Source organism: Rhinolophus sinicus, chromosome 3 (genome assembly GCF_057876585.1).
Source record: "Rhinolophus sinicus isolate RSI-liver-muscle chromosome 3, RSI-T2T, whole genome shotgun sequence".
NCBI classification, from domain to species: Eukaryota; Metazoa; Chordata; class Mammalia; order Chiroptera; family Rhinolophidae; genus Rhinolophus; species Rhinolophus sinicus.
Genome location: NC_142503.1, coordinates 98,105,570 through 98,130,730, shown reverse-complemented (window position 1 = coordinate 98,130,730; position 25,161 = coordinate 98,105,570). Strand labels below are relative to the sequence as shown.

General features: G+C 41.5%; 1 protein-coding gene across 10 annotated transcripts in view; it reads left to right on the top strand.

The window, feature by feature from the left end:
* Window positions 1-25,161, top strand: part of CALN1 (calneuron 1) — a 633,346-nt gene that overhangs the window by 591,018 nt on the left and 17,167 nt on the right. For all 10 annotated transcript variants that reach the window (XM_074328468.2, XM_074328464.2, XM_074328472.2 and 7 more), the window contains one exon: window positions 21,948-22,104. In XM_074328468.2, coding sequence (XP_074184569.1) covers window positions 21,948-22,104 — 157 coding nt within the window. The remainder of the gene's footprint in view (window positions 1-21,947; window positions 22,105-25,161) is intronic.

Below are 25,161 nucleotides of genomic sequence, written 5' to 3'. Positions count from 1 at the left end.
CTCACATGGCCCCTCCTCTGTGAGACCTTGCCTGACGTGCTCATTTAAACTGCACCTCTCCCCCAAGAACACCCCAGCCTCCTTCCTGCTTCATTTGCTCCCCACATTCCTCACCTTCTGACATTCTGTTTCACTGGTTTCTTTGTGTACTTGGTTTCCCCAAACTATACTGTAAGCTTCACGAGGACAGAGAATTCTCTGTATCTTGTTCTCTGAGGTATTCCCAGTGCCTAGAACAGTGCCTAGCACTTAGTAGGTTCTCACTACATCTTTGTTCAGTAAGTGAGAGGAAAGCACATGGAGAAACAAATATCCCAGCCACAGTCAGACTCTGGGCTTGCCTGTGGCTCTCTCCCTGTCACAGCACAGTATGGCCAGTATGTTTAAGCTGTAGCATCGGGGAGAGCAAGGTGCATGCCCTGAATCCACGTTCAGGGTAAAGTACAGAGCACCTGGACCCTGCAGAGATGGAGAAGACATGCACTTGGAGGCTTCGTGCTAAATCTGAAATCATGTGACTCACTCCTTTGCCCCTTGTCTTCAGCTACATCATTCGACCTCTGAGCTCTAACACCTTCATCTGTAAAATGGACATAATGTAGACTCCACCTCCTCATTGCAGTAACCCCTGTAAGGCTTAAATGAGAGCACACGTGGCACTGAGGAAACTCCCCACGTCCAGCCTCCTCTCCTGCTGCTACCAGACAGTCTAGCTGGAAACTAGGCCTTTGGCATCCAAACAGTCCAGTCCTGCTGGGGGTCCCTTTTCAGATCTGCAGCCAGGACCCACGCATGGGCACAGCTCCCAGGCAAGCTGTCTGCATTTACAGGCCTTCATCTAGAGGCACTGCCAGATGGAAATGTACCACCCTCTCTCCCTACTGTAGTGAGACACGTCGCCCACTGAATCTGGGTTCTGTGACCAGACAAAAGCCACTTACAGTCAGAGCGACCCTGGACTCTGGCCACACGGTGTCAGTATGTGTGTCGGGGTATAGCTCCTTCGATGGGGTTAGCCGTCACATGTGGAGACGCCTGTGGAAATGAGCCGAAGTGGGGATGACAGATGTCTCCCTCACTTCATGGCCTGCTGGGCAGGCAGTGGGCGGACGTGGCTTGTCAGTGGCCTTTGAGGAGGAGCAGAGGGAGCAGCTAGCCAGGAGGTCTGGGCAGCTGCAGGAGCAGGGACGGGGCAGGGGCGGGGCACCCGCCCAGGGTCTTTCTCCAGGGTGGGTGGGAGGGCCTCCTTGCTTTCCTTCAGAACTGTGAGTCCTCCAGGGACAAAGCTCTTCAATGGCAGCCACAGATCCTGAGCCACATGCCCGCGCGCACATCTTGCAGTTCGTGGGAATTTTCTTCCAGGTGGTGGCAGTGAGCAGGTGCTCAATCTTGATTTTGGTGAGACTGTGTTTCATCTTTTTCTGAGCCAACACTGCGTTACAGAGGGAATGTGCGGAGGCCGAGCCACATTTAGGACCCAGTCCTCACACTAACCTGAACTGATGCCTCGCAGGGTTAAAGAACACCGTATGCTCATTCTCTCTGTCTGCATGTCCCCACACCAAGTGGGGGGGGACACATAAGTCCAGATGGAGCCGTCACAGTCTGGCACCTCTGCTGTTTTTCAGTATTGCTACTCACCTCCCATCCCTCTGTCCTTCCCGCTCATCCTGCCCAAAGCTCCAAGGTGTCTGCCTCTCTGGTCATGGCTGGGAGGCTCTCACAGTGCCTTGCATTCCAGCCTCACTGTTTAGTCCTCATGTGGGGAAAGTCTTGGAGCCAGGTAGGACTATGGACGTCTGTCTGGTTACACTGGTGTTGCCTATACTTCACATCTGGACACCACTGGCAAGCTGGCAGCACGGTAGCCACTTTGGGCATCTGCGTATTAGAGGGAAGAGGCTGCGTTACCCCTGGTGTGGGGCCAAGCCTGAAACGGAAGGCGGAGGCAGGACATTCTGTAGACCCAATGCCCTGTGTGATCGTACCACATGGGTGCTGGGGACACTTAGAAAACATGTGTTTTTATGCCTCATTGAGCTAAATGGATGAGAGCGCCCAGCTATGTGGGTGAGACTCTGGCTGCTCAAGGTCCTGATCACATGCCCAGACTCCAGAGACTGCTTCCGTGGTGAACTGTAACCAGTTCCACTCCTGGTGACGAGCTCTGACCCACTGATCTTCCCAGCCGTGCTCTGGTGGTAGGATGATGCCTTTTATAGGTGGACAGAGAAAAGAATAGAGGTGGGCAGTGTTCCCAAGCTTATCTTTCTCTCCCGAGAAAGAACTGTGTCATCAAATTAATCCCACACCTTCTCTGAACGTTGAATTGAGTTTGGAGTAACCTAAAATCTGGTCATGGAAGTTGTGGCCCCCAGCAGTGCAGGTCTCTGAATGAAACCGCCCTGAGATCAGAGGCCAAGGCCTCACAGCGCGAACGCCCAGCAGAGCAGAGAGCCCCATCCTACCCGCGGCCACATTTCATCTTACTGAAAATTCCGATAGAGGCTGGAGACTGAGGCACCCTGAGGTTCCTCTTGCAGCAAGAAAACACATTCAGTTACTCTGGTCTTCCAACTTGAAATGGTAGAGAATCTAAATGTGGCAAGTTCCGTTGCTCACAGGGCTCTTTTTCTTCTCATGGATTTGGGGCTGGCGCTGAGTCGGGGTGGAAGACACATAGGAAAGATTGTGCTTTGGGACAAATGGAAGGTTCACATTTATTCATTCAGCAAACATCCATCCCTCACTTAGCTAGGCCAGGCCCAGTGGTGCGCAGGCGGTAAACACTGCCAGATGCAGTGCATGTCCTCAGAGGCTCATCGTCTACTGGGAGAGGCCAACAGACAGACAGAAATAACTCCTGGTGGCAGAGTAGCAAGAGTATTTTGGAAAGTTCAAGGCACTGATGTTGCCTCCAGAAAGGGCCCTGGACTGGTGGACAGCGGTGGACTGAGAGTGGCCATCTTTCAGTCAACACGGCATGCTCCTCCCTGGGAATCCGACCAGGACAGACCCCACAAACACAAGGGAAGTCCTCTGACTTATGTCCCTGTTTGCATCTAATCCCCAGACCCCGTGGCTGCCCAGAAGAGAAAGGCAGAGGAGACCCTGAGAGTATGATCTGCTTTGCCTGTCAGAGCCGCCGTGCTGCCTGTCCTCTATGTCCCATCAACTCCTCTGCTTATGCTCCTATTTGGAGACTGTAATTCCCAGCATACAACTAGGACAGAGCTGAAAAGGAAGGCCTGGGACATTTTGTCACCATGGTGGACAGCCACATGGGGGTGCAGCGTGTGCTGGGAGGAGGGTCTCCTTTCCGTACTAGACCTTCATGTGCTTTGGCAAACCTGAGTAAGCAGCAGAATCCCGTAAGAGCCTGTTACATACAGGCTGCTGGGACCCATTCCCAAGTCTCTGACTCAGTAAGTCCAGGGTGGAGTTGGCGAAATTGCATTTCTGACCAGTTTCCAGGAGCTGCTGCTCCAGGGAACAGACTTTAGAACCACTGTGCTAGACTAATCAAGGATCAACAGCCATCTTTCCACCTTCAGAGAATGGTGCTTCCTGATTGTCTGCAGTCACAAAGCGGCCAGCAGGGAATGGCGGCAGGGATGCAAACTGAGCTCAGGGGTGTGCACAGCCCCTGATGCTCCACAGAAATCCCCAACCAACTGTGCAAGGAGAGGCCAAGAACGTCCCACTCACTCTCTCCTTCACAAGTCCTGCATTTGAGCTGCCCACTTCTCATTCACATATACATAAACAGAAACCACAGCAACTGTAACAGTGGATTAATTACACCTCAGCCTAACCCGTAGAGAAGGGATGCAGAAGAGAGGCAGAACTCTGAATAGTGAATCAGGTGTGAACTGTAGAAGATGCCTTTTTGATGTTCTTTAATGTTTTAATCTTTAAAAACAATGCAAGAGATTTGGATTTTATTTTTATTTTTATTCTTTTTACAGCAACAACCATAACAGTCTGAGGTACAAAGGGAATGGACTAAAAGCATAAGGGATTGGAAGGAACCAAAATGAAAATGCAGAATGAACATCTTTACTAGAGAAAGTATCAGCAGAATTAACAGTACAAAAAAAAATTAGGGATATGAAATTCAAAATTCAAAGATGACAAATATGGAAAGAAAGAAAAAAATCTAACAAAATTATTTGTGTTCCAGAGGAAGGAACATATTAGAACAGGAGAAAGACAATAATCAAAGTGGTTTTCAGGAAACAGTAATGAAGCAGAAAATAATATTGCTGCAAGTATGAAAAGCTCCCTCACAAAAAACTCCAGCCAAGATTAACGCAAAAACATATAGCTTACCATAGCATGGGAAACATGTTTTAAATTTCATGTATAAAGAATTATTTGTACTAGCGTCCAAGAATAAAAAAGAAATGATCTTCAAAGTAAAAACTGAGACCACCATTCCAATCTCTTAGCTCCTCCCTCACATTAAACAACAGAAGGAACTGGACACGGTTCAACTGAGCTTTGAGGGGAAATTTTGCGGTATTCTAGAATTTTATACCAAACTAAGTGTCTGTCATGGGAGAAAGGGAAACGTACTATCAGATTATAAAAACTCAGGAACTGTAATATTCACAAATGCTTCATCATCAAACTATTTCTAAAGTTCTTTAGCAGACATTTGGATGACATTCAGGTACTTAGGGTTGGGATGGTCAAAGAAAAAAATGGAAGCAAGCACTGAAATCAATTAAATATACGGAAGTAGCTCTTATAAATTTTGTTACAAAATTAAGTGCAGAAGCCAAGTACCAGTCTAGAAAAAGATGCAAATAGTAGTAAATGTGTCATAATAAATCTCAAATTAAACTTACAAAGACTGCAATGTGTCAGGTAAGACGCAGGAAAGTAAGGTATACAAGATCGGACAATTAAGTTCGTGAACTCACCTTAGAAAAAGTGCTACATGCCTCGTTGCTGAATTTCACTATGGTAACCTTTGAAATATTCCCCTTGGGAAGTTTTGCACCGATGCCAGCACCTAGTCCACCCTTCAAAGCAATTTTGGAACTCTATTTTCGGAATGGCCATCAGAGCTGTCATCATATGACCCTTGATGTCCTGAAGGTCATCAAAATGTCTTTCTTTCAATATTTCCTTTATCTTCAGGTAAAGAAAGAAGTCATTGGGGGCCAGATCATGTGAGTAGGGAGGGTGTTCCAACACAGTTATTTGTTTACTGGCTAAAAACTCCTTCGCAGACAGTGCTGTGGGAGCTGGTGCATTGTGATGCAAGAGCCATGAATTATTGGCGAAAGTTCAAGTCGTTTAACTTTTTCATGCTGCCTTTTCAGCACTTCCAAATAGGAATCCTGGTTAACTGTTTGTCCAATTGGTACAAATTCATAATGAATTATTCCTCTGATATCAAAAAAGGTTAGCAACACTGCTGAAACAAGTTCATGAACTTAATTGTCAGACCTCATATACATTTTCTTGTCACATGCATGCAAAACTGAGAAAGTGCAATTTAAATTCTCGAATTAGATAATGATAATATAAGAAGTTATGGTTTAAAAGTGCATTTGATAAATGGAAGTATATCCACCAATATAATCAAAACTAGGACAACTTTAGGGTTTTTTTAAATTAAATTTATTGAGGTAACATTGGTTAGGAAAATTACATACATTTCAAGTATACGATTCTATAATACATCATCTATACATCACATTGTATGCTCGCCACTCAGAGTCAGTTCTCCTTCTATCACCGTATATGACCCCCTTTGCCATCTCCTACCATCCCTCCTCCACTCTACCCTCTGGTAACAACTAAACTGTTGTCTGTGTCTATGAGTTTTTGTTTCTTTATTTGTTTGTCTTGTTCCTTTGTTGCTTTCAGTTTTATATCCCACATGTGAATGAAATCATATGGGTCTCCACTTTTTCTGACTTATTTCACTTAGCATAATAATCTCAAGATTCATCCATGTTATCGAAAATGGCAGTATTTCATTTTTTTATGGCATAGTATTCCATTGTGTATATGTACCACATCTTCTTTATCCATTCATCTACTGAAGGACACTTTGGTTGTTTCCATGTCTTGGCCACCATAAATAAAGCTGCAATGAACATTGGAGCACATATATATTTATGGATAAATGTTTTCAGATTTTTTGAGTATATATCCAGGAGGGGGATTGCTGGGTCATATGGTAATTCTATTCGTAATTTTTTAAGGAACCTCCACACTGCCTTCCATAACGGCTGCACCAATCTACATTCCCACCGACAGTATATGAGGGTTCCTTTTTCTCCACAGCCTCCCCAACACTTGTTACTATTTGTCTTGTTGATGATAGCCATTCTAACTGGGGTGAGGTGATATCTCATTGTGGTTTTTGTTTGCATTTCTCTGATGGTTAGTGATGCTGAGCATTTTTTAATATGTCTATTTGCCATTTGTATGTCCTCTTTGGAGAAATGTCTCTTCAGGTCCTCTGCCCATTTTGTAATCGGATTGTTTTTTTTGTTGTTGTTGTTGTTGAGTTTATGAGTTCCTTATGTATTTTGGATATTAGCCCCTTGTCAGAGGCATTGTTTGCAAATATCTTCTCCCATTTGTTTGCTTGCTTCTTTGTTTTGTTGATGGCTTCTTTGGCTGTTTAGAAAATTTTTATTTAATGTAGTCCCATTCATTTATTTTAGATTTACTTCCCTTACCTTTGAGGTCAAAATCATAAAATCCTCTTTGAATCCAAGGTCCATACACGTAGTATCTATGTTTTCTTCTGTGCAGTTTATTGTTTCAGGTCTTATATTTAGGTCTTTGATCCATTTTTTTTCTTTGATCCATTTTGAGTTAATTTTGGTACATGCTGACAGATAGCAGGCTAGTTTCATTCTTTTGCACGTAGCTTTCCGATTCTCCCAGCACCATATATTGAAGAGGATTTCTTTTCTCCATTGTGTATTTTAGGCTCCTTTGTCAAAAATTATCTGTTCATATTTATCTGAGTTTATTTCTGAGTTGTCAATTCTATTGCATTGCTCTCTGTGTCTGTTTTTCTGCCAATACCATGCTGTTTTTATTATTGTTGCCCTGTAGTACAAGCCGAAGTCAAGGATAGTGATACCTCCAACCTTATTCTTTTTTCTTAAGATTGCTTTGGCTATTTGGGGTCTTTTGTGACTTCACAGAAATCTGATGATTTTTTTGTTCTATTTCTTTAAAAAATGCCATTGGGATTTTGATGGGGATTGCATTAAGTCTGTATATTGCTTTGGGTAATATGGCTATTTTAACTATGTTGATTCTTCCAATCCATGAACAAGGAATGTCTTTCAATTTCTATGTGTCTTCTTCAATTTCTTTAAAAATATCTTATAATTTTCAGTGTTTATAAAGTCTGACAATTAGGTTCGCGAACTCATCCTAAAAAAAGTGCTACATACCTCGTTCCTGAATATCACTGTGGTCACCTTTGAAGGACTCCCCTTGGGAAGCTTTGCACCTATGCCAGCATCTAGTCCACCCTTCAAAGCCATTTTGCAACTCTTTTTCTGGAGTGGCCATCAGAGCTGTCATCATATTACCCTTGATGTCCTGAATGTCATCAAAATCTCTGCCTTTCAATATTTCCTTTATCTTCGGGTAAAGAAAGAAGTCATTGGGGGCCAGATCAGGTGAGTAGGGAGGGTGTTTCAATACAGTTATTTGTTTACTGGCTAAAAACTCCCTCACAAACAGTGCTGTGTGAGCTGGTCCAATGTTGTGATGCAAGAGCCATGAATTGGCGAAAGTTCAGGTCGTTTTCATCTAACTTTTTCACGCAGCCTTTTCAGCACTTCCAAATAGTAAACTTAGTTAACTGTTTGTTCAGTTGGTATAAATTCATAATGAATAATCCCTCTGATATCAAAAAAGGTTAGCAACAACATCGTTTTGACTCTTGATATGGACTGACGTCACTTTCTTGGCCGTGGAGAATTGATTGACTTCCATTGTGCCCTTTGACGCTTTGTTTCAGGGTCGTGTTGGTACAATCATGTTTCATCACCAGTGATAATTGTGCTCTCCAAAAGGGCCTGGCAAACTTCATCTCTCCTTTGCTTTTATTCATCGATGAGCTCCTTCAGGACCAGTTTTGCACACATCTTTCTCATGCCAAGAGTTTCAGTTAAGATTTTCCTGTTTGTCTATCAATGTTTACTTGGTCTGCTATGCGTCTCACATTCAGCCGACAATTTTGATGCATACTGTGATGAATTTTTGCAATGTTTTCATCAGTTCGGCTCGTTACTGGCCACGCTGAAGGCTCTTCATCAGTCACTCATTCTCTACTCTCAGAAAAACGTTTAACCCATTTGTACACTGCCATTTTCTTATGGTATTATCCCCATAAACTTGGACTAACATGTCCTGATTTCACATCCATTCTTGCCAAGTGTAACAAGAAATTTAATGTTTGTTCATTGTTCTAATTCAAGCTGACATTCTTGCGATGGTTCACAAAACACGCAACCATAACAATGAACGCCACTCAGCAAGACATTGCCACATGTTGCCATGAACACAGCTGTGAGACACTGATATACCAAGGTAATGAAACCTTACTGAACTGTTTTTACAGTGCTGCCAATGTAAGCGCACGGTGGCAAGTTTGTGAATGTAATTGTCAGACCTCATAGATCCTTCACATCATTTGTTAAGTTTATTCCTAGGTATTTTATTTTTTTTGCTGCAATTGCAAAATGAATTTTTTTCATTCATTTTTCTGAAATGTCATTGTTAGTATATAGTAGTGCAATTGATTTTTGTACATTGGTTTTGTAGGTGGCAAGTTTACTGTAATCATTTATTGTTTCTAATAGCTTTTTGGTGAGGTCTTTAGGGTTTTCTATATAAAGAATCATGTCATCTGCAAAAAGTAACAATTTAACTTCTTCATTCCCAATTCAAATGCCGTTTATTTCTTTCTCTTGCTGATAGCTCTGGCTGAGACTTCCAATAATATGTTGACTAACAATGGTGATGGGGGGCAACCCTGTTTTGTTCCTGAATGCAGAACAAAAGGCTCAGTTTTTCACCATTAATTATGATATTAGCTGAGGGTTTGTCATAAATGGCCTTTATTATATTATGTATTTTCCTTCTATACCCATTATATTATGTGTTTTAATCATAAATGGATGTTGTATCTTGTCAAATGCTTTTTCTGCATCTATTGATATAATCATATGATTTTTACCTTTTATTTTGTTTATGTGATGTATCACATTGATCGATTTGCATTAAACCATCCTTGTGCCCCAGGGATGAACCCCACTTGATCGTGATGTATAATCTTTTTAATGCATTGTTGTATTTGATTTGCTAGAATGTTGTTTAGGATATTTCATCTGTATTCATCAACGATATTGGTCTATAATTGTGTGTGTGTGTGTGTGTGTGTGTGTGTGTGTGTGTGTGTGTGTGTATGTGTGTGTGTGTTATCCTTAGCAGGTTTTGGTATCAGGGTAGTATTGGCCTCATAAAATGAATCAGGAAGTATTGTGTCTTCTTCAATTTTGGAAGAGTTTGAGGAGGGCAGGTGTTAGATTCTCTTTGAATTTTTGGTAGAATTCACTACTGAAGCCACCTGGTCCTGGACTTTTGCTTTTGGGAAGGTTTTGGATGGCTGATTGAATTTCCTTACTAGTGATTGGTCTGTTTAAATTTTCCAGTTGTTCATGATTCAGCCTAGGGAAACTATATGTTCTAAGAACTTCCTATGTTTTTTCCTAGGTTAGTGCATTTTGTAGCATAGTATTCTTGTATGATGCTTTGTATTTCTATAGCATCCACGGCAACTTCTCCTCTTTCACTTGTAATTTTGTTTATTTGTGTCTTTTCTCTTTTTATCTTAGTGAGTATAATCAAGGGTTTGCCAATTTTATTAACCTTTTCAAAGAAGCAGCTCTTTGTTGCATTAATTTTTCCTATTGTCTTTTTGTTCTCCATTTCATTTAGTTCTGCTCTGATTTTTATTATTTTGTTCCTTCTGCTGACTTTGGGTTGCATTTGTTCTTCTTTTTCTAGTTCTTTAAGGTGTAATGTGAGGTTATTTATCTGGGATTTTTCTTCTTTGTTGAGATAGGCCTGTAATGATGTAAATTTCCTTCTTATTACTGCTTTCACTGTATCCTAATAATTTTGATAGGATATATTTTCATTCTTATTTGTATCTATGTATCTTTTGATTGCTCCTCTTATTTCTTCTTTGACCCAGTCGTTCTTTAAAAGTGTGTTGTTTAATCTCCATGTATTTGTGTTTTTTCCTGCTTTCTTTACGCAGTTGATATCCAATTTCAAAGTCTTATGATCAGAGAATATGCTAGGTATAATTTCAATCTGCTTAAATTTGCTGAGGCTTGTTTTATGTCCCTACATATGGTTTATCCTTGAGAATGTTCCATGTACCCTAAAAAAAAAAAAAAAAGGTATAGTCTGGCGTTTTAGGATGAAGTGCTCTATAAATGTCAGTTATGTCCATTGGTCTAATGTGTCATTTATGGGTGGCTGATATTTCTTTAGATAATCTATCCATAGCTGTCAATGATGTATTTTGGTCCCCTAGTGTAATTGTGTTTTGGTCAATTTCTCCCTTTAGTTCTGTTAGTAGTTGCTTTGTATATTTTGGTGCTTCCTGATTGGGAGTATATATATTGATAAGTGTTATGTCTCCATGTTGTATTGTTCCCTTTATCATTATGAAATGTACATTTTTGTATCTTGTTACTTTTTTACCCTGTTACCTTTTTTAGTCGGTTTCATCTGATATAAGTATGGCTACACCCACTTTTCTCTGGATACCATTTGCTTGGAGTATCAATTTTCACTCTTTCACTTTGAGTCCATATTTGTCCTTATAGCTGAGATGTGTCTCTTGGAGGCAGCATATGGTTGGGTTTTGTTTTTTGACCCAAACTGCTACTCTGGTATTGGGTTTTCTGGTATCTCAGTGTTGTCATTGTTCCTTTGCCTTTTTGTTGCTGTCTGTTATATCAGTGTGGTGGTATTCTATGATTTTCCCCTCTGTTTCTTCTTTTTTTATGCTATGTACCTCAGTTCTGGATTCTTTTTTATTTTATTTTTTTGAGTGGTTACCATTAAGTTTACGTAAAATAAAGTTTCAAATATACAGTAGTCCTTTTTCTTTATCATGCTTCTTATCTCCATCTCCTTTTGCAGATTCAGGCCTTTACTCGCTCTCCTTTTGTTTTTGTTATCACAAGTTATCCCTACTTATGCTGTGAGTTTATTTCTGACTTGCAGTAGCAAGTTGTTTTTTTTCCTTCTCTTTTTCCTTTTTTAAAATGTTTTTATCATCTTTACCCTTTATGTTATGTTTAAGTGTGAAGTGTCCTATTTTGTGTAGGGGTTGCTATTTCCTGCTTCTGTCTGTCTGTTAGTAATGTTGCTCATGGTTTTGTATTCTTTTGGTTTTTTGTTTTGAGTCAAATAGCCCCCTTCAGTATTTCCTGTAATGCAGGTCGTGTGTTAGAAAATTCCCTCAGCTTCTGTTTGCCTTGAAAGGTCTTTATTCCTCCTTTATATCTAAAGGATATGTTTGCTGGATATATTATTCTTGGCTCTTAATTTCTCTCTTTCAGTAATTTGAATATGTGATTCCACTCCCTCCTGGGTTGTAGAGTTTCTGCTGGAAAGTCTGATGATAATCTAACGGGCTTTCCTTTATAGGTTACTGCTTATTTTTCTCGGCTGCCTTGAGAATTTTTTCTTTCTCATTAATTTTTGACAGCTTCAATACAATGTGCCTTGGAGAAGACCTGTTGGGATTGAGGTAATTAGGTGTTCTGTTTGCTTCTTGGATTCGAGGATCCAGTTCTTTCCACAAGTTTGGGAAGTTCTCATAGACAATTTGTTTGAATATACTCTCTGTTCCCTTCTCCCTCTCTTCTCCTTGTGGTATGCCCATTATTCTTATATTGCTCTTTCTAATGGAGTCAGAAAGTTATTGTAGAGTTCTTTCATTTCTTTTAACTCTCCAGACTCTCTCTTCTTCCATCTGTGTCATTTACAGATTTCTATCTTCAATATCACTAATTCTTTCCTCCATCTGATTAATTCTATTACCTAAGCTGGCTATTTCATTCTTAATTTCTTTTATTGAGTTCTTCATCTCCAGAATTTCCATTTCATTCTTTTTTAAAGTTTTCATCTTTTTGGTAAAATATTCATTTTGTTCTTTGATTGTGTTTCTGAGTTCATTAAACTGCCTGTCTGTGTTTTCTTGCATATCATCAAGCTTATTGTTAAAACAGTAATCTTGAATTCTCTGTCATGTAAGTCACATATTTTCATGTCTTTAAGTTCATTTTCTGGAGAGTTTTCATTTTCTTTCTGAGCTGACTTGCTACCTTGGTTATTCATGGCAATTAATGAATTGTTATTTCTCCTCCTCGGCATCTACAGGAGTGGGTTCTGCAGCAGGATGATATGAAGAGGTCTTCTTTTGATTTCCAGTAGGTGATTTTGGAATGCTTTATTTTCTCTCCCACTGCAGCCTTTTATTTTCTCTCATGCTGTAGCATTTTATTTTCTCTTATACTGTTCTGGCTTCTCACACTATGGAAGGTGGGCTTCTTCTCTGTAAGCAGGGTTTCAGGGCACCGCCTCAGTGAGAATATGTGGAGGGCAATAAGGATCTGAGCTTCTGAAATCCCAGTGCTGCCCCTGCATCCCAATGCTGAGCCTGTGTGTCTCAGTGGCTTTGGTTGCCCCTGCAGGGATCCACCCAGAAAGATGGGGGTAGGGTGGGCTCTGAGAGGTGGCTGGTGCATTTGTGGCTCTGAGCTATGGCAACTGCCCACCCACAGCTGTTTTGCTCCTACAGCTCTCTCCTTGTTACCAGAATTAGTCACCTACTGTGCGTCTGTGGCTGGGGGACCTTTGCTCCAGTTGTCAGGACTGTAGATATTCTGTTCTTTAATCTGACACTGCTACCATTTCTTCTGTAGCCCACTTCTAACACTGGGAAGGTTGTAATAGGGCCAGCTTTTGGGAAGGGTGGAGTTGGTCAGGCTTTGTGTCTTTGTTTTCTGTTTTCTGCCTGGCAATGAGGGCTTAAACCACAGTTCTCAGCCAAGATCTTTGCCCTGAATGCTGGGTTCATCCATATTATATACTGATCCCTCAGGCAGGACTGTGGGTAGTGTGTCTGCAGCCTGGATTCTTCCCTCTCTCGATACGGCAGTGAGCTCTGAACTGCATCCTGTAGCCTGAGGCCCACGTCTCTGCACTTCCTCCTTCCCTTCTCTCCTGCTCACCCAAGTTTTCCACCTTCAGGTGATTCCATGCACAAGTCTCTCAGGCATGCTTGTGTGTTCCTTTAGTTATCCTTTATTGAATTATAGCTGTTCAATTTGTTGTAACATCCCGGGAAGATTTCAAGAAGTACTCCTCACGCTGCAATTTCTGTGATGTAATTACCTGGGTTTTTTTTGTTTTGTTTTTCTTTTTTGTTTTTTTTCGTTTTTTTAGCATAAGGAAGGCCGAAGACTAGAAAGCAGAAGATGAAATAACAGAAGTACACCCCGTGATGTTTATAACAATATATGAAAATGTAATTAGACTCTATTATTAGAAGGCATAGAATCCCATTACATTTTTTTAAATCTAATTCTATTTTCTTTATAAGACATGCACAGTCTCTTTATAAGACACATAGCTTTTTAAAGAGATGTGTTTACTATAGTATAGAAAGCTTAAGAACCAAAGGGGGGGCAAACATTTAGTAGAAAATCCACATAGAAAGAAAATAAGCATAGCCATATTGTAATGAGCATAAGCATGATATAAAGAATAGCTGTTTTTCAAAGAGAAGTCACATATTTTTTAATGACTGATTGTGTACATTGATAAAAAGCACACTATGGTTCTGCACCCAGTTCCAATGTGTGGGTTTTCCCCCTACACCATCAAGCAATTCTCTAACACCAGTTGGTAGGCCTACCGTCAACTCAATTCTGACACTATCTACTTAGAGATAGCATCAGATTCCAGATGCATTCAGTCCCACAAGGCTGCCCTTCACTTGATGTGCCAATTGTAGGTCAAGACTGTTACCTGTACTTCTGAATGACTGGCCATGCAGATATACCTCATTTTGTTGGGCTTTGCAGATATTGCATTTTTTACAAATTGAAGCTTTTTGGCAACCCTGCATTGAGCAAGTCTATTGGCACCATTTTTCCCAATCGCAATTGCCCACTTTGTGTCTTTGTGTCAAGTTTTGTTAATTCTAAGAGTATTTCAAACTTTTTCATTATTAATATTATATTTGTTATGGGCATCGTGAACCATGCTCATATGCTGGCAAACTTAATTGATAAATATTGTGTGTGTTCTGACTGCTGCACCACCTGCCCCCCCATCTCTCTCCCTCTCCTAAAACATCCCTATTCCCCAAGACAGAAAAATACTTAAACTAGTCCAGTTAATAACCCTACAGTGGTCTCTAAATTTTCAAGTGAAAGGAAGAGTTATACATCTCTCACTTTAAATGAAAAGCTAGAAACGATTAAGCTTAGTGAAGAAGTCTGAGACAGGCTGAAAGCTAGGCTTCTTGTGCCAAACAGTTAGCTAAGCAGTGAATTCAAAGGAAAAGTTCTTGAAGAAAATGAAAAGTGCTATTCCAGTGAACACATAAATGATAAGAGAAACAGCCTTATTGCTGATATGCAAAAAGTTTTAGTGGTCTGGATAGATCAAACCAGCCACAACGTTCCCTTAAGCCAAAGCCTAATCTAGGGCAAGACCCTAAATCTCTTCAAATTTATTGAGGGCTAAGTGAGGTGAGGAAGCTACAGAAGAAAAGCTTGAAGCTGGCAGAGGTTGGTTCATAAGGTTTAAGGCTCACCTGATGGTTAGCATTTTCTAGCAATAAAGTGTTTTTAATTAAGGTAAGTACCTTTTTTTAGATATAATGTTATTGCACACTTAATAGACTACAGTGTAAATATAACTTTTATATATACTTGGAAACAAAAAAAAATTGTGGGACTTGCTTTCTTGCAACATTTGCTTTATTGTGGTGATCTAGAACCAAACCCACGATATATCTGAGGTGTGCCTATAAATCAGAGGTTCCCATGAGCCCCCTTGGGTGTGATTAATTTGCTAGAGCAGCTCATAGAACTCAGGAAACCAGTTCACTCGCTAGATTACCAGTTATGACAAAGGATAATAAAACAACTAGATGAAGAGATACATGGGAGAGATCCTGAACAAAGGAGCTTCTGTCCTTGTGGAGTTTGGGGCCCGGCATGGTGGCACATGGAAGTGTTCCAGTTCATGCTATAACCTAGAAGCTCTCTGAATCCCTCCTTTTTCGTTTTTATGGAGACTTCCTTACATAGGCATGGCTGATTAAATCATTAGCCATTGGTGACTGAACTCAATCTCCAGCCCCTGTTACCTCCCAGAAAGTCAGGGGATAGGATTGAAACTTTCAACCTTCTGTTTATGACTGGTTCCCTGGCAACAAGCATCCCCATCTTTAGGGGCTTTCCACTAGTCACCTCACTAACACAAAGTGTGGTTGAAAGAGGCTTGTTATGAATAAGAAGACACCCATTTATGGCTCTGAAGCAATTTCAGGAACTGAGGACAAAAGACCAAATATTATAAAAGGTGTTCCCATGGCTCTTACCACTCAGGAAATTCCAAGGGCTTTGGGAGCTGTGAGCCAGGAACCAGGGACCATGGACAGAAAGCCAAAATATATATTTATTATAAGCACAGTATCACTCACAGCCTGTCAGTTCTCTAATGGAGGCTGTTCACCTGTTTATCTTGAAGTCTTCCCAATGCCTTTCCTGGGCTTTTTCACACTTCCTGGATGCTGCCATCCTTTCTAATGACTTTTATTATCATCTGTATAAAAATAACTTCCAAATCTGTATCATTAGCCTTATCTATACATCCTACTTCCTTCTGGGCTATTCTATCGGGCCATCCCTCCAGAACCTCCAATGCACACTTCCAAAATGTAATTTGTCATCTTTCTCTGTAAGCCTGTTTGTCCTCTGCTACCATTCAGCTGAACATAAAGCCCAGGTGTCATCCTAATTGACTCATTCTCCTTTACACTGCATACAATGAATCACCAAGTCTTATCAGCCTCTCTTGTCCCTCCGTGGTTCTGGAATTCTCTCTGTCCTCATAGCCCATCGAGGTTTCTAAACCTGTTATTTCTATAGCCTATCTGGTTATCCTGCCTCTTGTACCAGCAAAAAATAATTTTTCTCAAGCTCAAACTTGATGAGGTAATTTCCCTGATGAAAATCTGTAGTGGTACTTCATTTTACCCAAAAGATAAAACCAAGCTTTATTCCTCAAAAATCAAACATAGAATTAGTATATGAGTCAGCAAGTGCACTTCTGGTTATATACCCCAAAAAACCTAAAGCAGGGACATGAGCAGGTATTTTTACCCCTGTGTTCATAGCAGCATTAGTCACAACAGCCACAGAGTGGAAGCAATACAAGTGTCTGTGCATGGACAAATAAACAAAACGTAGCCTAGACAAACAGTGGAATATTGTTCAGTCTTAAAAAGGAATGCAATTCTATAGCATGCTAACATATGCTACACCATGGATGAACCTTGAAGACATTATGCTAAGTGAATTAGCCAATCACAAAAGGACATATACTGTATGATTCCACTTATATAACGTACCTAGAACAGTCAAATTCATGTTTGATTTTCTATAGAAAGTAGAATGGTGGTTGCCTGGAGTTTGGGGGGTGGGAGGGCGGCAAGGGGGATGAGGAAATAGTGTTTAATGGTACAAAGTTTCAGTTGGGAAAAATGGAAAAAGTTCTCAAGATGAATGGTGGTGATAGTTGCACAACAATGTAGATGTACTTAATGCCACTGAACTGTTACACTTAAAATGGATAAAATGGTAAATTTATGTTATGCATATTTGCCATAATAAAAACGTAAAAGCAAACATCAAAAATCAACAAGTGCCTCATCATGGCATACGGGCCTTTATTGGTTAGCCACCTACCCACAGCTCTCGCCCCACACCTACCACCTTCCTACTGTTAATTCCTCAGAACTCCACAGACGGCCCTTCAGTGCATGTGGGCACTTTCGCACCCATAGGTCTCTGTTTGGTGTCCCCTCCCGCTGACATGCCCTTTTCCCCTCCCTTCCCCTTGTTCTCCTCCCTTCCCATCCGCTCACCTGGAAAACTCTTTTCCTTTGGGTCTTAGGTTGCATGCCCGTGTTCCAGGAAGTCTTCTAGGACCAGCTCTCCCTTCTCAGGTGTTTCCAGGCATCCTGTGCTTCATTTGTCACAGAGTGTATCACAGTGAATTAAAATTGCTCATTTGCTTATCTTTTGAGAGCAATGTCTGTGTCTCTGTGTCTTGCTCACCCTTTATCTCCATCTCAGTGTTTGCCATGGAGTCATCAATAACCACTTTTTGAATTAGGAAATCAATCTTTTGGTACTAAAAAATAGCGATTTAAATTTATTATTAAAATTATATTCATTTCAAAATGTTTAAATATTTAAAAAATATCAGAACTTTAATTTTTAAAATATTTTTTAAATATTAGGACTCACTTAAAAACATTAGGTCTATAAGAGCAATTTATGGAGATACAATTCTCTTCATAGACTTTAATATGTTACTCATGGTCTTTGAAAAATCAACTAGTCCTGGGGTGGCCGGTTACTTCAGTTGGTTAGAGCGCGGTGCCAATAATACCAAGGTTGCTGGTTTGATCCCCACATGGGCCACTGTGAGCTGCACCCTCCTTAAAAACAAAACAAAACAAAACAAACAAGTAGTCCAAAAAATAATCATAAGGTTATACAAGAAGTAGATTACAATTATGAGGCTACATAATAAAGATAAATAAAGATATAAGGATAAATATATTTGTGTAATTCATCCTACAGAGATTCCACCAGAGATTCCACCAGAGATTCCAAAAACTCCTTAGGTTCCTAAAAATAAGAGATGTGCAGGCCATATTCTTTAAACAGGATCCACAGAATAAAACAAAACAAAAAATAAAGCCTAGAGGAAAAAAAAACAACAAATAGGATTATAAATATGGAATGAGATATAAGTATTGAAATTTAAAATTATGGCACTATTGTGCACAGTTATATGCTAGTAATAATGAAAATGTTTTGACTGGTTCTTCTGAAAAAATAACAAAATTCCAAAATTGACTCAAGAAAAATTAAAAAGTTAAATGGACTGATAATTATGGAAGAAATACTTGTTAGCATTGTGGGGGCAGAGCCCCAGAAAGCAGTTTCCAGGCTCTCGGCCTCACATAGACAGGTGCTGGCTCAGGTAGTAAATGGCCATCAACTGTGATTGCATGGCCAGCAGCTGTGGCTAGTTGGCCGTCAGCTGTAACCAGTGAGCCATTGGCCACAATATAACTGCTGCGGCTACGAAGGAGAGAGGAGAAAAGAGAAAGAACGGGGGCTAGCAAGAAGATGGCGGCTGGGCTGGCAAGCGCGGATGGCGGTTTGCGGACAGTGTGGATCCAGCCTCCAGTGAGAGTATAGTGCCGCCAGAGAGAATATAGTGGTATGACTCCCCTACCTATGGCTCCGTGGGTGTTCCTTTTTGGCCTCACCATATCCTGCGTTCTTGTATGGGGAGCGGGACCAGAGACCCCGCTGGATGCCCTGCACGACAAATGGCGCAGCGAGCAGGGTCCCCCGCACGACAGCATTATGTCCAAATTATTTTATAGTGATTTATTTTAAACTTGTAAAAGACAGATCTATGCTGAAAATATAGAAAACATGGAATTCTTCTCAACTAATTTTAATTCACTATTAAAACATGATATATTAAAACATGACCCACATAGCCAAATAAAAGGAAAACTATAGATTTCTGGAACCTGCATTTGTCCTGTCCTTCTCACAGTCCCTGGCCAATTCTTTTCATCTTATTTCTGAATTTCAGCAAACTCTCAGCTGGTCAGTTTTTCCAAGCACTCCAGTCCTTCATTTGGTCCTCTGGGAAATGGTTACTCATTTTCTCAGTCTCTGACTTTGTCACTCTTCTCTGACCTTGGCAGGAGGGTCCCAATTTTTTCATCTGAGGTCCCTCACCCTCCCCGTGCATTTTGTCAGCCTTCTCACACAGGCTGACAACCACATGTCCCCCTGTCAAATCTAAGGCTCAATCCTGATGTATCTCAAAATTTACTTTTATAGTCAATAAACTGGGATGCAGAAAACAAATCCACTTTACACACTACCTTTCAGTTGCTCTTAGTCATAGAAATGGCTTTGAACTTGAGTCATTTAAATTTCCAGCAGGTTTCAGTAGCCCATCTTAATTGGTTAGAATAAGGGGCATACTTAAAGCAAAGTAGAAATTGTTTCACAAAGAAAGCAGGGGAAGAAAAATGTCTAAATTTCTTTTATCATAATCCAGACTAACTTAAAACGTTGATTTCTATATTCATTCTTGGCTCAGTTATACTGCGGAAATCCCAAAGTCTTAGTGGCTAAAAACAAAGGTTTGTTTCTCACTCAAGTTACATGCTCTTCATGGGTTAGTTCTATATTGTATTAATTCTAGGACCCGGAAGGAAGAAGCAGCCCCTATTTGGTGTCTATGCTTTTGTGGCAGAAAGAAAAGAGAAATGGCAGAATACGCAACGGCTTTTGAGACTTTCGCCGCTTTCTTGTATCACTTTCACTCTCATTTAATTGGCCAAAGCCTGATGTCAGTGGGCAAGGAGTTTCGCTCAGAGGGAGGGGAAACAAATAATTGGAAATAATATAACCTGTTACAGCCCACATTCTTGCTCATAAGTATTTATTTCATTCCCTTCAGCCATAAAACATACTCATCTCCTCCCCACGGGAGACACCGTAAAAGTCCCATCCAACTACAGCATAAGCCTCACGATCTAGAATCTCATGAGCTAGATCGATTCCGCTGCAGCTCCTCTGGATCTGGAGACATATGAACTAAAAAGAAAAATTAACCGCCCCTCTCACACATGCACATGCACTCGAGCACACACACACACACACACTCACATATAGCGGTAGAACAGGGTTAGGCTGACCACAAAATCATTCCTATCCAGCAAGAAGAAAAGTGGGAACTCAGAGCAATTCTGAAATCCTGTTGGACAGACCTTGGGATGAGGACTATCCCTTGATTAGACCCTAGTTCTGCGTCCTGGAAATTGCTCTTGGTTTCATGCGTGATTTCAGGTATAATTCCCAGCTTCACCATCTAGGGGATCCAGCCTTTTCCACTCCTTATAACTCATCTAATGAGAGCACTGGAAACTACATCCTTGCTTGGGTCTGTGTAGCTTATCTTCATAATGGCTTTTGACCGTAGAAGATTGGGAGCCCAAATATCATTTTACGTTTTGAAGAGTGATAGAGTCTTTGAATCCCAGGCTGTTGACTTTTGGCCAGTACAGCTTTCTCAAAAACTTAGTCACATTTTTATCTATTCGATTCCAAGTTGTATATGCTAACAGCCATATTCACAATTATTTTTGAGACATATCTCTCTTTAAACTTAATAACTAGCTTCGTGGGAGAGTCACCTAACACATTCAGAGGTTTTAACAAGGGATATTTTGATTTGTTTTAATAGGTCTGTATCCTTATTTAAAGCATTTCTCAATTTTATCTCTTACTAGTTGGAGGTGAGAAACATCTGCTCTTTCCTGCAAGTCCAGGAATGTCTGAGTTGCCTCTGTTCCTGGCTTGCAAACCAATCAGTTCCTTTCTGAGCTCATTTCTTTCTTACAGCACCCTGTCAGATGCAACCAGCTGCAACCAGAGTGTGCTATTTCCCCAATTTTTTCCCAAGTCACAAAGTCACTCAATATATTCTGTCCTACAAAGTTATCACAGGCCACGATTTTACCAAATTTGTGCTACTGCATACTAAGGGTTGTTATCTTTCCAAGTTCCAATAACAGTTTTCTTATTTCCCACTGCCTGCCACTGGAAGCCATACATCATATTTTAGAATGTTTGTAATGGTGGCCTCTCATTTCTATGTACTAATGTTTGTATTGTTGAAGTAAAGCAAGTTACGCTATGGTGGTGAAGAAGCCCACAGTCTCTATGGCTAATGACGACAAAGGGCATTTCTTACTCACATTATTTTTCTTTTATCAAATATCTGCAAGTATTTTTCACTTTATCCTCATTCTGGGACCCAGACAGACAGTACAGCCCCTCTGTATGGCATGTTATTCTCATGGCAGAGGGAAAAGAACAAATGATAGAACCACACAATGGCTCTTAAAGCTTTTAATTGGAGGTGGCATATGTGACTTCTACTCACATTTCACTGGCTAAGAAAGTGACACAGCAAAACCTGATAAAAAGAGTGGGAGAGTATAACACTGCCACTAAGCGGGGAAGTACCTAACTGGGGTTGCTACCCTTCCCCTTCAGCTGCTCTTCCTCATAAACATGGCTTTGAACTTGCATTGATCTTGTTCGAACAAGATACATACTTAAATCAAGATGGGAATTGCTGTCTTCTTGGGAGATTATAAAAATTTTAGAGACATATGCATTGTCTGAAGTGTGCCACAGCTCCAAAGTACACGAGGTGTGGAGGGGTGACAGCAGATGGCTGGATGAGTAGGAAACCAAACTAGCAGGTGGCATTTTTTTCTCCAGAAGTCTCAGTTGAGGGGGATATGTTGCACTTACTGTATTCCCAATAAGTTCTTGCAAGTTCACAAGAATGCTTGGAGCCGAACATGATGGAAAATTGCTCCTCTGGTGTCCTGAAACGCTGGGACGAGTTTCCGTAGAGGAGCTTTAGGGCTCGCTGGTCAGGTCCCAAGCAGAGTTCTTGCCCCCATGTGCCCAATGGGCTCTCACTCCTCTTTCCCTCCACAGTTCGACATGCAGAGGATCACTCTGGAGGAGCTGAAGCACATCCTCTATCACGCCTTCCGGGACCACTTGACGATGAAGGACATTGAGAATATCATCATCAACGAGGAGGAAAGCCTGAACGATACCTCAGGGAACTGCCAGACAGAGTTTGAAGGAGGTAGGTGCCTATGTTTCTGCTTTCTTCTTGGTCTGGGACAGGCCAAAGCTTCCATATCCCCTGCATGAAAAATGTGTTTACAGTCTCCTGGGCACAGAAGCCAAGAATCCTGGACTGAGGTTAAATGATCCTTTTCGCAAAGATGCAGTTGTTTTTTCTGTGGGGTTTTTTTTTTTTCCCCAAAGTCTATATTTTTGCAAAACCTTTGTTGAGCATGTCCTTCCTCCAGTGACTCTCTAAGGTCTGTCAGTAGATGTGTGGCTTTTACTTAGTGGGGTCTGCACATGTGGTGGAAAGAGCCTGTTTAGACTGTCAGTAAACCTGGCTCAAGTCCAGTGGCTAATTGTGTGACTTGGGCAAGAGATATATCTTCTGTGAGTGTGTTCCCTCATCTATAAACATCAAGACAATTACACCGATTCACCGAGTCTGAAGGCCTGGGTCACCTCTGTGTTATGCTCCCTGAATGCCCAAAAGAGCCCTATTAATGAGAAGACTCTTGTGAACTTGAACCACATAATTACAGAAGAAATAAGGTCGTCTTGGGGCTGGAAAGCAGACCCATGAGAGGCCATTTCTCTTGGGCTTGTGAAAGAAATCTTAAGGAAAAAAATAAACAAAAAGCCAAACAGCCTACTGTATCCCCCAATCAGTAGAGAGTACCAGGGAAGCGAAATAATTGAATCTGAATCCCTCTTTCCATTTGAAAATCAGATCAGCTTTAATAGCTCTGATGTATAGAACTTTTAAAATTATATTAAAGCAGCACAGCACACTACCAAGCAATTTTTAACTTGTTCAATGCTGAGGTTTCTTAAAGAGGTCAAACTATTTTTTTCTATCCATTTTTTCTAAACATAGTCAAAAGTCAATATATACAGATGGTAAGCTATATATATTGTTGGTATATACAAGTCAACATATACAGATGGTAGCTGTCACATAGACACTGGAATGGCATTTGGGTCCCTTGTCTTGGAATTGCCACATTGGAGCTGGCCGTGCCTGGTGGGAGGCTGCTTGGGGCTGAACAAGTCCAGGCGGCCACAGTGGTTCACTCAGCCCTGGGCTCCCATCAGCTCTGTCTGGGCTGCCCTGCTACATCAATGTGCAGGGTCAAAGGCCAGGACAAGAGGAAACAGGAAATGGCTTACACTCCAAGGTGACAAACTAAATAACTCAAGCCAGAGAAATAGGGAGTGGTGGGGACAGGGGTAAGCTTGAGAGCAATGCCCCTCCAGTAAAGGCATTCAAATAGTATTCACAAAGGTGCTGTGTGCAGCAAACAGAACCCAGCTGTGGTCCAGAAGCTGCCTTGATCTCCCTCCTTGTGACTTAGGCCATAGCATCAATGACCGCACTTGGAGTTGGAGCCGCACAGAACACATGGGGCAGAGCCAACCCATTTCCAACCAGACAGGCAGGGGTATTGGAAGGGCAGATAGGGGTGAGGAGGGCAGCGGTTGGACTAAAACTCGGGGAAAGAGCAGGCCTGGACTCCTGTTCCATCTCATTCCTAGCTGACCGATAAACAGTGAAAGCATTCGGGGCACCAGCCCCCCACTGTCAGCAACCATTCTTGAGTTAGAAGGAAAGTACTTCCAGGCATCTCATTTTCCACAAGAGCCTTTGTTTGTGGATCAGTGTTTTGTTCAGAGAAATGTCACAAGTCTTAGTAATTTGAGAAAGGTCAGACTACACTGGAAAGTAATCTGAACTTTAAGCAATATCTTTATTACTCAAAAGCTCATATATTAATGAAATAAATCTCTGACAAACGGGTTTCCAAATAGAAGTCTCACAGGGTCTGCTTTAATGATTCATACATATAACACTGAGAACAGCTATCATTTCTGTCATTTGGGGGGTTCATGATGAGTACCAGGCGCTGTGCTAAGTGCTTTCAAATTCATGATCTTATTTAACAAAAGAAACATTATTGGCACATTGCTTTTTGGAATAACCTTTGCGACCTTGATTACATAATCCCCTTTGCATATTTTTATGTCAGAGAGTTTATTTATTTATTTTTATTTTATTTTATCAGCACTGTTTGGCCCCAACCACAAGCTCATTGGTTCTTGTTTAGGTTTAAGATTTTTCTAGTCTCATATAGGGCCCAAGTCACAGGTGCCTACATTTAAGTCCACAGACCTCTCCATGTTCAGGGAAGAGCCTCCCCAGCTGTATTTTGGGCAAAGGTGTCTAGGAAGAGAGAATGAACAGGGCCTGAGCTCACGCCTGGTGCCCTGGTACTGAGAGTCCTATGGCTGACCTTGGCCTCCTCCCTTCCACCCTTCTGCCACACCTACTGTCCACAAACAGGGCCCTGGAAGCATTTTGAACCTCTCCCTGCGCCTTCCACAGTCTGATCACACAGTTGCATGGCTCATGGCTCCTAAATCTACTCACCCTCCTCTCAGCCTTTGGGCCCTCCCTGCCCCCCAAGTTGGCACTCCATGCTGTCTTCTCTTGCCCTGTCCAGCCACTTCAGCCATGCCCTCACTGAAATCTCCAATTCCTCACCCACCTATCAGCTTCCACCATGCCAATTCTTGGTAAATCCAGCAGGTAACTCTGAAGGCAGGTGGTTTCCTGTGTTTCTTTCAAGCAATGGGAGGCTTTTCTCGTCAAATCCAATCTTCTTCCCAACCCACACTGACTAATGAAAAGGAAGGAAGTGGGTGGGGCATGTCTCCCAGAGCCCACAGCCCCACTCAGGCCACCTTCACGCTTGCTGCTCCCCACCCAGGAAGCCCATTCCTCCTGCTGTTTTGGAGCTTGGCTGTCGCAAGTGTGTACATGCTGATTAGTTCTTCTAGAGAGCTGGTGACCCAGAGGCATTAGAAATCCTGCCCTGTTAGGTTTCAGTGGAAGACATCGATGACCAACAAAAACCTAAAGGTGCAGGAGGTCTTTGTCTTCAAAAGGGAAAAGGGTGCGTCTGTCTCTGTGCAAGGAAGGAGAAGATGGTCCATGAAACTGACGTTTTGTGGCAGAGTTGGAATGTAAATAAGCCCAGATCAGATGGCTTTGAGGTCAGCAAAGTCGAGATGG